Source organism: Lolium rigidum, chromosome 1, assembly GCF_022539505.1.
Source record: "Lolium rigidum isolate FL_2022 chromosome 1, APGP_CSIRO_Lrig_0.1, whole genome shotgun sequence".
NCBI classification, from domain to species: domain Eukaryota; kingdom Viridiplantae; phylum Streptophyta; class Magnoliopsida; order Poales; family Poaceae; genus Lolium; species Lolium rigidum.
In genome coordinates, this window is record NC_061508.1 from 339158072 (window position 1) to 339171348 (window position 13277).

Sequence of the window (13277 nt, forward strand, 5' to 3'; positions counted from 1 at the left end):
ATGACAAAAACACCTATATCTACACAACGGAAAAACTATGGGCGTCGACTTGATCTTTTCACTTGAGGGTTCGACCACCGTCTTGTGTTTTGAATGAGTTTTACTTAAAAACTTAGCACGACAGTAAAATGCCCTAACGTTGTTATCAAACAAACAAACCCCACTTAAGGGGGGCGCCCTTTCAAACCCGTCTTAAATTGCCATCTCATCTTAATACTCATCTATTTCCCTCTAGATAGATGACTTTTACAGTACATCGGTATGCAACTTAGGAGATGTTTGTAAAAAATGAAGCTAAACTAGAAAAGCTCAAATCAACTAAAAAGTCATGGTGCCAAAACCCAACTTAGTTAGAAACCTATAATCAACTTAACATTCAACGGTATGCAACTTAGACCATGTTGATAAACATCAAAAGCTAAACTAGAAAATTTTAAAAATCATACATGTTGCCAGGTTGTTTTGTTTCTGTTAAGCAGTTTAATCAGTTGTAAACATGAATGGTGCAAGTCGTATTGTTCAATATGTTGTTTAATGGAGACAATAATCATGTAAGATTTAGTTGGTTCAACCGAGAAATAATGTAAGAGAGAGCAATGTGAAGATTTAAAGATGGATCGATCCAGCTGAAACTTCCTCATTCTTGCCCATGCCGTCCAATCCTCATCAACCCCAATTTCTAAATCCATTACTACCGGCCAATTAACCTCTCTAGTCTCCACGTTACACAGGGATTGTGCCGAACAGCCTAAATCATGCAGGTACTTGTTATTCCCCCCAACAAACAGCATTTTGTTGCCACTCACAGCAAGCAAGCAATAAGCTTAAATCATGGTCGATGCAACCATGATGACATCAGATCGTTTCTTCAGCTTGATCGATCATAGGCGAGGCGAGCAAGATCCGTAACAACGGCACCGATTGGTGATCTCATGGCCGGGTCTTGGTGAATGCACATGGAAGCAACTGTGAGTGCCTCCTTCAAACCCAGGGACGGATACCGGCCCTGCAGCGCCGGGTCTGCCATCCGGCGGAACTCCACCCTGTCTTCCAACAATGTCCGAGCCTGATCCAACACCAAAACATCACAACAGTCATGTCCAAATTGACAAGAAGCGGCAATTTTGTGAGCAAGTACCCATTTGACAAGGTCCCGGTCTTCCTCGGCGGCCTGCGGGCTGAAGGGCCTGCGCCCTGTGATCATCTCCAGCAGCACGACGCCGAAGCTATACACGTCCGACGACCTGTATACCTTCCCGCACATGGCGGTCTCGGGGGCAATTGTACAGGGGAAATCCCGGGCTTCACGAATGCCATCAAGAAGCTGGCCGTCCTTTGCCAGTTCATACTGAGACAGCTTTGGGTAGTGGTGCCCGTCTCCGACTCCGAGCAGGACGTCTGAACTTCGCAGGTAACGGTACACCACGCCTTTTCCGTGTAGATACTCCAATCCTCTGGCCACATCGGCAGCTATGTTCATCCTCGTGCTCCAGTCTAGCCGTCCTTTGTCTGGAGATGGATCTGGTGAGCAAATTTTACGATATCATTGATTGATTTGATTCAGTTAAAAATGAAGATGTTTTAGCGAGATTTTCAGTAGGTACCACACATACCGTGGAGGTGATCTTCCAGAGAACCCAGTGGCAGATACTCATGAACCAAAATCCGATGATTGCCGTCAGCGCAGAAGCCAATAAGGTTGACAAGATTGGGGTGACGCAGCGCGTTGAGCATCAGCACGCGAGCAAGAAACTCGCTGTTGCGTTGCTCCGTTGATACATTATTACGATCGACAAGATGCTGCAGCTTCATGGCAACGAGCTACAAATGTATATGAAGATCCCACTTAGGGCTTGTTTACTTCCAATTTCCATAGTATTTAAGGGGACGGGGGAATTATTTATCTGGATTTGGACGGGATAACTCTGAAATATCACCACAAATTTTCGTATTTTTGCCTAGATTAAAAACTCTCCATGGTACTAGTATATTTTTTTGGAAAATAATTTAGGGATTATGGTGTTTTGGATGAACACCAAAACCCCCTCTCATCCCAGACCATGCATCTATTTTCCCCTCACATGAATCAGCTCGTCATGATACATATGAACTAATTAACAAAGAATTAGCCGGCTGGATTCAATCGATCATACCTGGTTGACGCTCTTCAGGCGTCCTCTGTACACGCGCGGCTCTCTACCAGCGACGAGGTACTCGTCCCTGAAATTCCTGGTCGCCTCCACGAGCTCCTCGAACGAGAAAGTTCGAGCGGCAGCAGCGATGTTGCGATGGTGCGGATCGCCTTCCACCGGCGGCGGTGGTACTCTCCTTTTTCGCACACCCAAGAAGGGGAAACAGGCTTCCATTGCTCTGCTTCCGAGCTTAGCTAGTTAGGCTGGGCTTCCGCGTGAGACGCCAATGAATTGCTCTCTCTGATTGTCGACCAGCTGATGTTAATGCTTCCACGAGGTTGGTGGTGCCAAGGCACGGGATCAACGGCTGTGGTGCGAGCTCAGAATGGTGTCCTTTATTTCCGTTTATATGTTCATATTGGCAAAGCCTCGGGAGCCGGTGCAGTGAGACAGCGGAGCAGCTTGCACCGGAGAAGAAAGTTGCAGCCCCACCGTCACGTCATACCATATGTTCCAAGCACCGCAGAAAGATGGGGACGAAGTGCATTTCTTTTTTTTCACTCTTGGATTGTTTTCCAAAAGAAAATATGTGTACAAGTAGTTGATCTTTGAGCTGAAAGTTACTACAGGTTTGGTTGGGACTTTGGACGAGTTAGGATTTGGGACATATTGATGTCTAATGTATAATGTTCTGTGTTTATTAATTTACAACTTCTTAGTAATTTTTAAATGCTAAGAGGAAATTTTGCATTGGTCGTGCATTTTATAGAGGCACAATCTTGTATCTACCCACTCCACCACATTAGCACTAGCTTGTGGTGAGGACTAAATTATGTGTAACATGCAATTGTTATTTACAACCAACTAGTAATTAACATGTGCACTTATAACTATTTGTTTTTTTTAGATAATCTACGTGAAACTTTGGGACTATACTGTTCCTAATTTATCTACTAGCTACAATTACGAATAATGCCAATTACAATATGTTTTTACACACTTAGGAGGATTTAACATATGGGGTCTGCTTAGGATATTATAAAGATCCAACAAATGTGTGTGTTTAATTAATTGAAAGACACCAAATGGGTACGAGAGGAAAAGAAGATAACAAAGGTCATCCACATGCGGCTAAGGTTTCGTCCCCTCCGTCGGCGCGGCTTCCAGTTCGCCCGCCTCCGATCGCCAACGAGAGGGACCCTATTTCCCATTTTAGGTTTTTTATGTGTCTTCTTCGGCATCTGAGGCGGCGACGACATCCCGAAGTCAGAATAAGGTTCTCTCCGCCCTATCCTCACTCTGGTGGCGCGTCTAGCGCCAGCGGACACTACAAAAATTGTTATTAGGGACGTCGCAAATTCATGGTTATAGAGGTGTTTCGTGGTTAAAGAGTCATAATGGATGAAAAGACACTCAGGGTGGCTATCACGTCACCAAAAGATTTACCACGGGTTTTGAGTCAGTGGTGGCTAAGTGGGCATCAACAACAGAAATTTGATCCACAATAGAACGATTTTGGGAGGACGTTGACAACTAGCGTCATGCCACCTAACACGTGGCAAAAGCCGCTAATTTGCCGGTACCACCGTCATCTCGATGATGATCACATCATCCAGTTTACTGGTGATGTCATCATTATTACATGTTTGTAAATAGTAGCCCATGACGTGTCTGACGTCAACTCGATCTGACGTGGAAACCCCAACATTCAGCAGGCCGGCCCAGTTAAACCCCGCGTAAGAAAGCATACCGACCCAGTAAAAGCCCATAAGAGTAGGTAGGTTGGCCTAGTAAAACCCATAAAAATGGGCAAACCCTTCTAGTAAAAGCCCACAAAAGTGTTCTGGTATGCCTAGCAAAGGCCATTAAAGTTTTCTACTCCGGCCTAGTACAGTCCGTTAGAGTTGGCAGGCATAAAATAGTTCGGATGGCCCATTAGGAGCCCATAATGGGTTAGCATGCAGACCCATTAGCAACCCATAATGAACACACATAGGTCGGCAATTTTTTTCATTCCATTAATTTACATGGTAAGTGCACCAATGGTTTCCTCATACCTTTACCACTAATGACATCTAATTTGTACCGCTAATGGTTTTAAATGGGGCCTTCAACTACCACCTGTGTTATATAAATTTTGAGCTAACAATGACATAGATGAACAAATAAAAGGAGGGTAAAAGGTATGATGCAGTATATTTCAACAAGTAAAGCCATCTTAAAGGATTACTTGAGCAGTTCAGTACTTCCACTGGCTTAAAAGTGAACTTCCATAAAACTACTATGGTACCTATTAATCTAAACCTCGAGGAAGCAACCAACCTTGCAGAAACATTTGGATGCAAAGTGGAATCTCTACCCTTTACATACCTGGGACTGCCTCTGGGCACCACTAGGCCATCAATAGCTGATCTCATGCGATACGTCTCAAACGTATCTATAATTTCTTATGTTCCATGCTAGTTTTATGACAATACCTACATGTTTTGTTCACACTTTATGATGTTTTGATGCGTTTTCCGGAACTAACCTATTGACGAGATGCCGAAGTGCCAGTTCCTGTTTTCTGCTGTTTTTGGTTTCAGAAATCCTAGTAAGGAAATATTCTCGGAATTGGACGAAATCAATGCCCAGCATCTTAGAATTCCACGAAGCTTCCAGAACACCCGAGAGCCACCAGAGGAGAGCCACAGGGGGGCCTGGTGCGTGTAATTAACACACGTCCGTTGGGAACCTCAAGAGGAAGGTGTGCTGCAGACAGTAGCAAGTTTTCCCTCAGAAAGAAACCAAGGTTTATCGAACCAGGAGGAGCCAAGAAGCACGTTGAAGGTTGATGGCGGCGAAGTGTAGTGCGGCGCAACACCAGGGATTCCGGCGCCAACGTGGAACCTGCACAACACAACCAAAGTACTTTGCCCCAACGTAACAGTGAGGTTGTCAATCTCACCGGCTTGCTGTGAACAAAGGATTAACCGTATTGTGTGGAAGATGATTGTTTACGAAGAACAGTAACGAACAAGTATTGCAGTAGATTGTATTTCAGATGTAAAGAATAGACCGGGGTCCACAGTTCACTAGCGGTGTCTCTCCCATAAGATAAATAGCATGTTGGGTGAACGAATTACAGTTGGGCAATTGACAAATAAAAAAGGCATAACAATGCACATACATATATCATGATGAGTACTATGAGATTTAATCAGGGCATTACGACAAAGTACATAGACCGCCATCCAGGCATGCATCTATGCCTAAAAAGTCCACTTTCGAGGTTATCATCCGAACCCCTTCCGGTATTAAGTTGCAAGCAACCGACAATTGCATTAAGTATGGTGCGTAATGTAATCAACACAAATATCCTTAGACAAAGCATCGATGTTTTATCCCTAGTGGCAACATCACATCCACAACCTTAGAACTTTCTGTCACTGTCCCAGATTTAATGGAGGCATGAACCCACTATCGAGCATAAATACTCCCTCTTGGAGTCACAAGTATCAACTTGGCCAGAGCCTCTACTAGCAACGGAGAGTATGCAAGAACATAAACAACATATATGATAGATTGATAATCAACTTGACATAGTATTCAATATCCATCGGATCCCAACAAACACAACATGTAGGATTACAAAGAAACGATCTTGATCATGATAGGCAGCTCACAAGATCGAGCATGATAGCACAATTAGGAGAAGACGACCATCTAGCTACTGCTATGGACCCATGGTCCAGGGGTAAACTACTCACACATCAATCCGGAGGCGATCATGGCGATGAAGAGTCCTCCGGGAGATGATTCCCTCTCCGGCAGGGTGCCGGAGGCGATCTCCCGAATCCCCCGAGATGGGATTGGCGGCGGCTGCGTCTCTGGAAGGTTTTCCGTATCGTGGCTCTCGGTACTGGGGGTTTCGCGACGAAGGCTTTAAGTAGGCGGAAGGGTAGGTCAGGGGGCGTCACGAGGGGCCCACACGCTAGGGCCGCGCGGCCAGGGGCTGGGCCGCGCCGCCCTGTTGTGTGGCCGCCTTGTGGCCCCACTTCTTATCCTCTTCGGTCTTCTGGAAGCTTCGTGTGAAAATAGGACCCTGGGCGTTGATTTCGTCCATTTCCGAGAATATTTCCTTACTAGGATTTCTGAAACCAAAAACAGCAGAAAACGACAGAATCGGCTCTTCGGCATCTCGTCAATAGGTTAGTGCCGGAAAATGCATAATAACGACATATAATGTGTATAAAACATGTGAGTATCATCATAAAAGTAGCATGGAACATAAGAAATTATAGATACGTTTGGGACGTATCAGGGCCACACGCCAGGGTGGCGCGGCCTGGACCCTGGGCGCGCCGTCCTATTGTGTGGTGGCCCCGTCAGCCTTCCGACTCCGCCTCTTCGCCTATTTAAAGGTCCCTGACCTAAATCTTCGATACGGAAAAGCCACGGTACAAGAAACCTTCCAGAGCCGCCACCATTGCGAAGCCATGATTCGGGGGACAGGAGTCTCTGTTCCGGCACGCCGCCGGGACGGGGAAGTGCCCCCGGAAGGCTCCTCCATCGACACCACCGCCATCTTCATCGCCGCTGTTGTCTCCTATGATGAGGAGGGAGTAGTTCTCCATCGAGGCTGAGGGCTCTACCGGTAGCTATGTGGTTAATCTCTCTCTCTGTACCCCAATACAATGATCTCATGAATTGCTTTGCATGATTGAGATCCATATGATGACCTTTGTATCGCTATTAGTCTATGTGCTACTCTTGTGATGTTATTAAAATAGTCTATTCCTCCTTCACGGTGTAATGGTGACAGTGTGTGCATCGTGTAGTACTTGGCGTAGGTTATGATCATAATCTCTTGTAGGTTATGGAGTTAATTATTACTATGATAATTTTGATGTGATTTATTCCCCCTTCATAGTGTAAAGGTGACAGTGTGTATGCTATGTTAGTACTCGGTTTAAATTGCAAAGATCTATTATGCTCTAAGGTTACTTAAACATGAATATCGAATGTTGTGGAGCTTGTTAACTCCGGCATTGAGGTGCTCTTGTAGCCCTACACAACGAATGATGTTCATTATCAAACAAGAGTATATGTAGCACAAAGGAAGAGAACTTATTTATTATGTGATCAATGTTGAGAGTGTCCACTAGTGAAAGTATGATCCCTAGGCCTTGTTTCCAATATTGAAAACACCGCTTGTTTACTGTTCTGCTGCATGTTTACTTCCCGCAATATTACTACCATCAATTGCACGTCAGCAAGCACTTTTCTGGCGCCGTTACTACTGCTCATATACATCCATACTACTTGTATTTCACTATCTCTTCGCCGAACTAGTGCACCTATACACCTGACAAGTGTATTAGGTGTGTTGGGGACACAAGAGACTTCTTGTATCGTGATTGCGGGGTTGCTTGAGAGGGATATCTTTGACCTCTTCCTCCCTGAGTTCGATAAACCTTGGGTGATCCACTTAAGGGAAAACTTGCTGCTGTTCTACAAACCTCTGCTCTTGGAGGCCCAACACTGTCTACAAGAATAGAAGCACACGTAGACATCAAGCACTTTTCTGGCGCCGTTGCCGGGGAGGAAAGGTAAAAGGCACTCACACTCTGGTCCCAGGTAACTACGTTATTTTCTGTTGCCGTTGTAAGTGCTCGAAGCTATTTCCTTTAGATCCTGCAATTGCATCTTTTTGTCTCTTGTTTTACACTAGTAAGGCTTAATGGAAGACAACAACAAAATGAGAGATCTTTATGAACTTTATCTTGAATTAGGACATGATGTGTTTGAAGAGAAAATTAAAAAACCCATGGAACTTATGCATGCTAATGGGAATGTTATTAGTATGAATGCTTTGAACACCATTGTTGCTAATGCTATGGAAGAATTTAAGCTTGGGGAGGTCGGTTTTGACGAAAATGATCTCTTTAGCCCTCCGGGTATTGGGGAGAAAGTTTATGTTTATTATGATATGCCTCCTATTTATGATGATTATAATGATAGTGGTCTTTTGGTGCCGCCTACTATGGAGGATAAAGTTTATTATGATGATACTATACCTCCTATATTTGATGATGAGAATAATAATGATAGCTACTTTGTTGAATTCGCTCCCACTACAACTAATAAAATTGATTATGCTTATGTTGGGAGTAGTAATAATTTTATGCATGAGACTCATGATAAGAATGTTTCATTTGATAGTTATATTGTTGAGTTTGTTCATGATGCTACTGAAAATTATTATGAGAGAGGAAAATATGGTTGTAGAAATTTTCATGTTACTAAAACACCTCTCTATATGCTGAAATTTTTGAAGTTACTCTTGGTTTTATCTTCCTATGCTTGTTACTTTGCTCTTCATGAACTTGTTTATTTACAAGATTCCTATGCATAGGAAGCATGTTAGACTTAAATGTGTTTTGAATTTGCTTCTTGATGCTCTCTTTTGCTTCAACTCTTATTTCTTGGGAGTGCATCATTGAAACTACTGAGCCCATCTTAATGGCTATAAAGAAAACACTTCTTGGGAGATAACCCATGTTTTTATTTTGCTACTGTTTTGTTGTGTTTTGGAAGTTGTTACTACTGTAGCAACCTCTCCTTATCTTATTTTATTGCATTGTTGTGCCAAGTAAAGTCTTTGATACCAAGGTTCATACTAGATTTGGATTACTGCGCAGAAACAGATTTACATGCGTCACGAATTTGGGCAGGGTTCTCTGTAGGTAACTCAGAAAAATCTGCCAATTTACGTGCGTGGTCCTCAGATATGTACGCAACTTTCATTCAATTTGAGCATTTTCATCTGAGCAAGTTAAGTGCCCCTGGAAAATTCGTCTTTACGAACTGTTCTGTTTTGACAGATTCTGCCTTTTATTTCGCATTGCCTCTTTTGCTGTGTTGGATGGATTTCTTTGTTCCATTAACCTCCAGTAGCTTTGTGCAATGTCCAGAAGTTTTAAGAATGATTGTGTCACCTCTGAACATGTAAAATTTTTGATTATGCACTAACCCTCTAATGAGTTTGTTTCGAGTTTGGTGTGGAGGAAGTTTTCAAGGGTCAAGAGAGGAGGATGATATACTATGATCAAGAAGAGTGAAAAGTCTAAGCTTGGGGATGCCCCCTTGGTTCATCCCTGCATATTTCAAGAAGACTCAAGCATCTAAGCTTGGGGATGCCCGAGGCATCCCCTTCTTCATCAACAATTTATCAGGTTTCTTCTCTTGAAACTATATTTTTATTCGGTCACATCTTATGTACTTTACTTGGAGCGTCTTTTTGTTTTTGTTTTGTTTGAATAAATGCTTGTGTGGGAGAGAGACACGCTCCGCTGGTTCGTATGAACACATGTGTTCTTAGCTTTTAATGTTCATGGCGAAGGTTGAAACTGCTTCGTTCATTGTTATATGGTTGGAAACAGAAAATGCTGCATGTGGTAATTGGTATAATGTCTTGAATAATTTGATACTTGGCAATTGTTGTGCTCATATAGATCATGTTTAAGCTCTTGCATCATGTACTTTGCACCTATTAATGAAGAACTACATAGAGCTGGTTAAAATTTGGTTTGCATGATTGGTCTCTCTAAGTCTAGATATTTTCTAGTTAAGGTGTTTGAACAACAAGGAGACGATGTAAAGTCTTATAATGCTTACAATATGTTCATATGTGAGTCTTGCTGCACCATTTTATACTTGAGTTTGCTTCAAACAACCTTGCTAGCCTAGCCTTGTATTGAGAGGGATTCTTCTCGTGCATCCAAATCCTTGAGCCAAAAACTATGCCATTTGTGTCCACCATACCTACCTACCACATGGTATTTCTCCGCCATTCCAAAGTACATTACTTGAGTGCTACCTTTAAACTTCTATTCTTTGCCTTTACAATACATAGCTCATGGGAAAATAGCCTTAAAAACTATTGTGGTGAAGAATATGTACTTATGTATCTTATTTCTTAATAAGTTGCTTGTTGTGCGGTAACCATGTTTCTGGGGACGCCATCAACTTTTACCTTTGTTGAATATCATGTGAGTTGCTATGCATGTTCGTCTTGTCTGAATTAAGGGAGATTTTCATGATCAAATGGTTTGAGTATGCATATTGTTAGAGAAGAACATTGGGCCGCTAACTAAAGCCATGAATCATGGTGGAAGTTTCAGTTTGGACACAAATCCTCAATCTCTTATGAGAATATTATTTGTTGTTAAATGCTTAAGCATTAAAAAGAGGAGTCCATTATCTGTTGTCTATGTTGTCCCGGTATGGGTGTCTAAGTTGAGAATGATCAAAAGCGAGAAATCCAATGCGAACTTTCTCCTTAGACCCTTGTACAGGCAGCATAGAGGTACCCATTTGTGACACTTGGTTGAAACATATGTTATGCAATGATAATCCATGTTAATCCAAGCTAATTAGGACAAGGTGCGGGCACTATTGGTATACTATGCATGAGGCTTGCAACTTATAGGATATCTTATACATAACGCATATGCTTTATTACTACCGTTGACAAAATTGTTTCTTGTTTTCAAAATGAAAAGCTCTAGCACAAAAATAGTAATCAATGCTTCCCTCTGCGAAGGGCCTATCTTTTACTTTATTGTTGAGTCAGTTTACCTATTCTCTCTATCTTAGAAGCAAACACTTGTGTCAACTGTGTGCATTGATTCTTACATGTTTACCTATTGCACTTGTTATATTACTTTGTGTTGACAACTATCCATGAGATATACATGTTACAAGTTGAAAGCAATTGCTGAAACTTAATCATCCTTTGTGTTACTTCAATGCCTTCTACTAAAGAATTTATTGCTTATGAGTTAACTGCTATGCAAGTCTTATTGATGCTTGTCTTGAAAGTACTATTCATGAAAAGTCTTTGCTATATGATTCAGTTGTTTACTCATTGTCTTCATCATTGCTTCGAATCGCTGCATTCATCTCATATGCTGTACAATAATGTTGATCAAGATTATGTTGGTAGCATGTCACTTAAGAAATTATCATTGTTATCGTTTACCTACTCGAGGGCGAGTAGGAACTAAGCTTGGGGATGCTTGATACGTCTCAAACGTATCTATAATTTCTTATGTTCCATGCTAGTTATATGACAATACCTACATGTTTTGTTCACACTTTATGATGTTTTGATGCGTTTTCCGGAACTAACCTATTGACGAGATGCCGAAGTGCCAGTTCCTGTTTTCTGCTGTTTTTGGTTTCGAAATCCTAGTAAGGAAATATTCTCGGAATTGGACGAAATCAACGCCCGAGCATCTTAGAATTCCACGAAGCTTCCAGAACACCCGAGAGCCACCAGAGGAGAGCCACAGGGGGGCCACACGCCAGGGTGGCGCGGCCTGGACCCTGGGCGCGCCGCACTATTGTGTGGTGGCCCCGTCAGCCTTCCGACTCCGCCTCTTCGCCTATTTAAAGGTCCTTGACCTAAATCTTCGATACGGAAAAGCCACGGTACGAGAAACCTTCCAGAGCCGCCGCCATCGCGAAGCCAAGATTCGGGGGACAGGAGTCTCTGTTCCGGCACGCCGCCGGGACGGGGAAGTGCCCCCGGAAGGCTCCTCCATCGACACCACCGCCATCTTCATCGCCGCTGTTGTCTCCTATGATGAGGAGGGAGTAGTTCTCCATCGAGGCTGAGGGCTCTACCGGTAGCTATGTGGTTAATCTCTCTCTCGTACCCCAATACAATGATCTCATGAATTGCTTTGCATGATTGAGATCCATATGATGACCTTTGTATCGCTATTAGTCTATGTGCTACTCTTGTGATGTTATTAAAGTAGTCTATTCCTCCTTCACGGTGTAATGGTGACAGTGTGTGCATCGTGTAGTACTTGGCGTAGGTTATGATCATAATCTCTTGTAGGTTATGGAGTTAATTATTACTATGATAGTTTTGATGTGATTTATTCCCCCTTCATAGTGTAAATGTGACAGTGTGTATGCTATGTTAGTACTCGGTTTAAATTGCAAAGATCTATTATGCTCTAAGGTTACTTAAACATGAATATCGAATGTTGTGGAGCTTGTTAACTCCGGCATTGAGGTGCTCTTGTAGCCCTACACAACGAATGATGTTCATTATCAAACAAGAGTATATGTAGCACAAAGGAAGAGAACTTATTTATTATGTGATCAATGTTGAGAGTGTCCACTAGTGAAAGTATGATCCCTAGGCCTTGTTTCCAATACTGCAAACACCGCTTGTTTACTGTTCTGCTGCATGTTTACTTCCCGCAATATTACTACCATCAATTGCACGTCAGCAAGCACTTTTCTGGCGCCGTTACTACTGCTCATATACATCCATACTACTTGTATTTCACTATCTCTTCGCCGAACTAGTGCACTGATACGTCTCCAACGTATCGATAATTTCTTATGTTCCATGCTACTTTATTGATGATACCTACATGTTTTATGCACATTATATGTCATATTTATGCATTTTCTGGAACTAACCTATTAACAAGATGCCGAAGAGCCAATTGCTGTTTTCTGCTGTTTTTGGTTTCAAAATCCTAGTAAAGAAATATTCTCGGAATTGGACGAAACTTTCGCCCGGGGTCCTATTTTTGCACGAAGCTTCCGGAAGACCGAAGACCTAACGAAGTGGGGCCACGAGGCAGCCAGGGGGGTGGCCGGCGCGGCCCAAGCCCTGGCCGCGCCGACCTATCCCCTGGGCCCCTCGTGTGGCCCCTCGCGTTGACCCTCCGCCTACTTAAAGCTTCCGTCGCGAAACCCCCAGTACCGAGAGCCACGATACGGAAAACCTTACTGAGACGCCGCCGCCGCGAATCCCATCTCGGGGGATTCTGGAGATCGCCTCCGGCACCCTGCCGGAGAGGGGATTCATCTCCCGGAGGACTCTACACCGCCATGGTCGCCTCCGGAGTGATGAGTGAGTAGTCCACCCCTGGACCATGGGTCCATAGCAGTAGCTAGATGGTCGTCTTCTCCTTGTTGTGCTTCATTGTTGGATCTTGTGAGCTGCCTAACATGATCAAGATCATCTATATGTAATACTATATGTTGTGTTTGTCGGGATCCGATGGATAGAGAGTACTATGATTATGGTGATTATCAATCTATTGTTCATGTGTTGTTTATGATCTTGCA

The 13277-nt window shown here is 43.1% G+C and overlaps 1 protein-coding gene across 2 annotated transcripts; it reads right to left on the reverse strand.

Moving 5' to 3' along the window:
• Positions 1–629: 629 nt before the first annotated feature.
• On the reverse strand, positions 630–2393 carry LOC124684459 (serine/threonine-protein kinase PBL27-like). 2 transcript variants are annotated; one of them, XM_047218769.1, is made up of 4 exons: positions 2154–2393; positions 1614–1821; positions 1139–1521; positions 630–1066 (listed from the first exon to the last, which is right to left on the reverse strand). In XM_047218769.1, the coding sequence occupies exons 1-4, from the start codon at positions 2364–2366 to the stop codon at positions 869–871; spliced, it is 1002 nt and encodes a 333-aa protein (XP_047074725.1). In that variant the 5' UTR covers positions 2367–2393; the 3' UTR covers positions 630–868. The 2 variants fall into 2 exon arrangements, with proteins under 2 accessions (XP_047074725.1, XP_047074724.1); XM_047218768.1 differs by having other exon boundaries at positions 630–1521.
• Positions 2394–13277: the final 10884 nt, after the last annotated feature.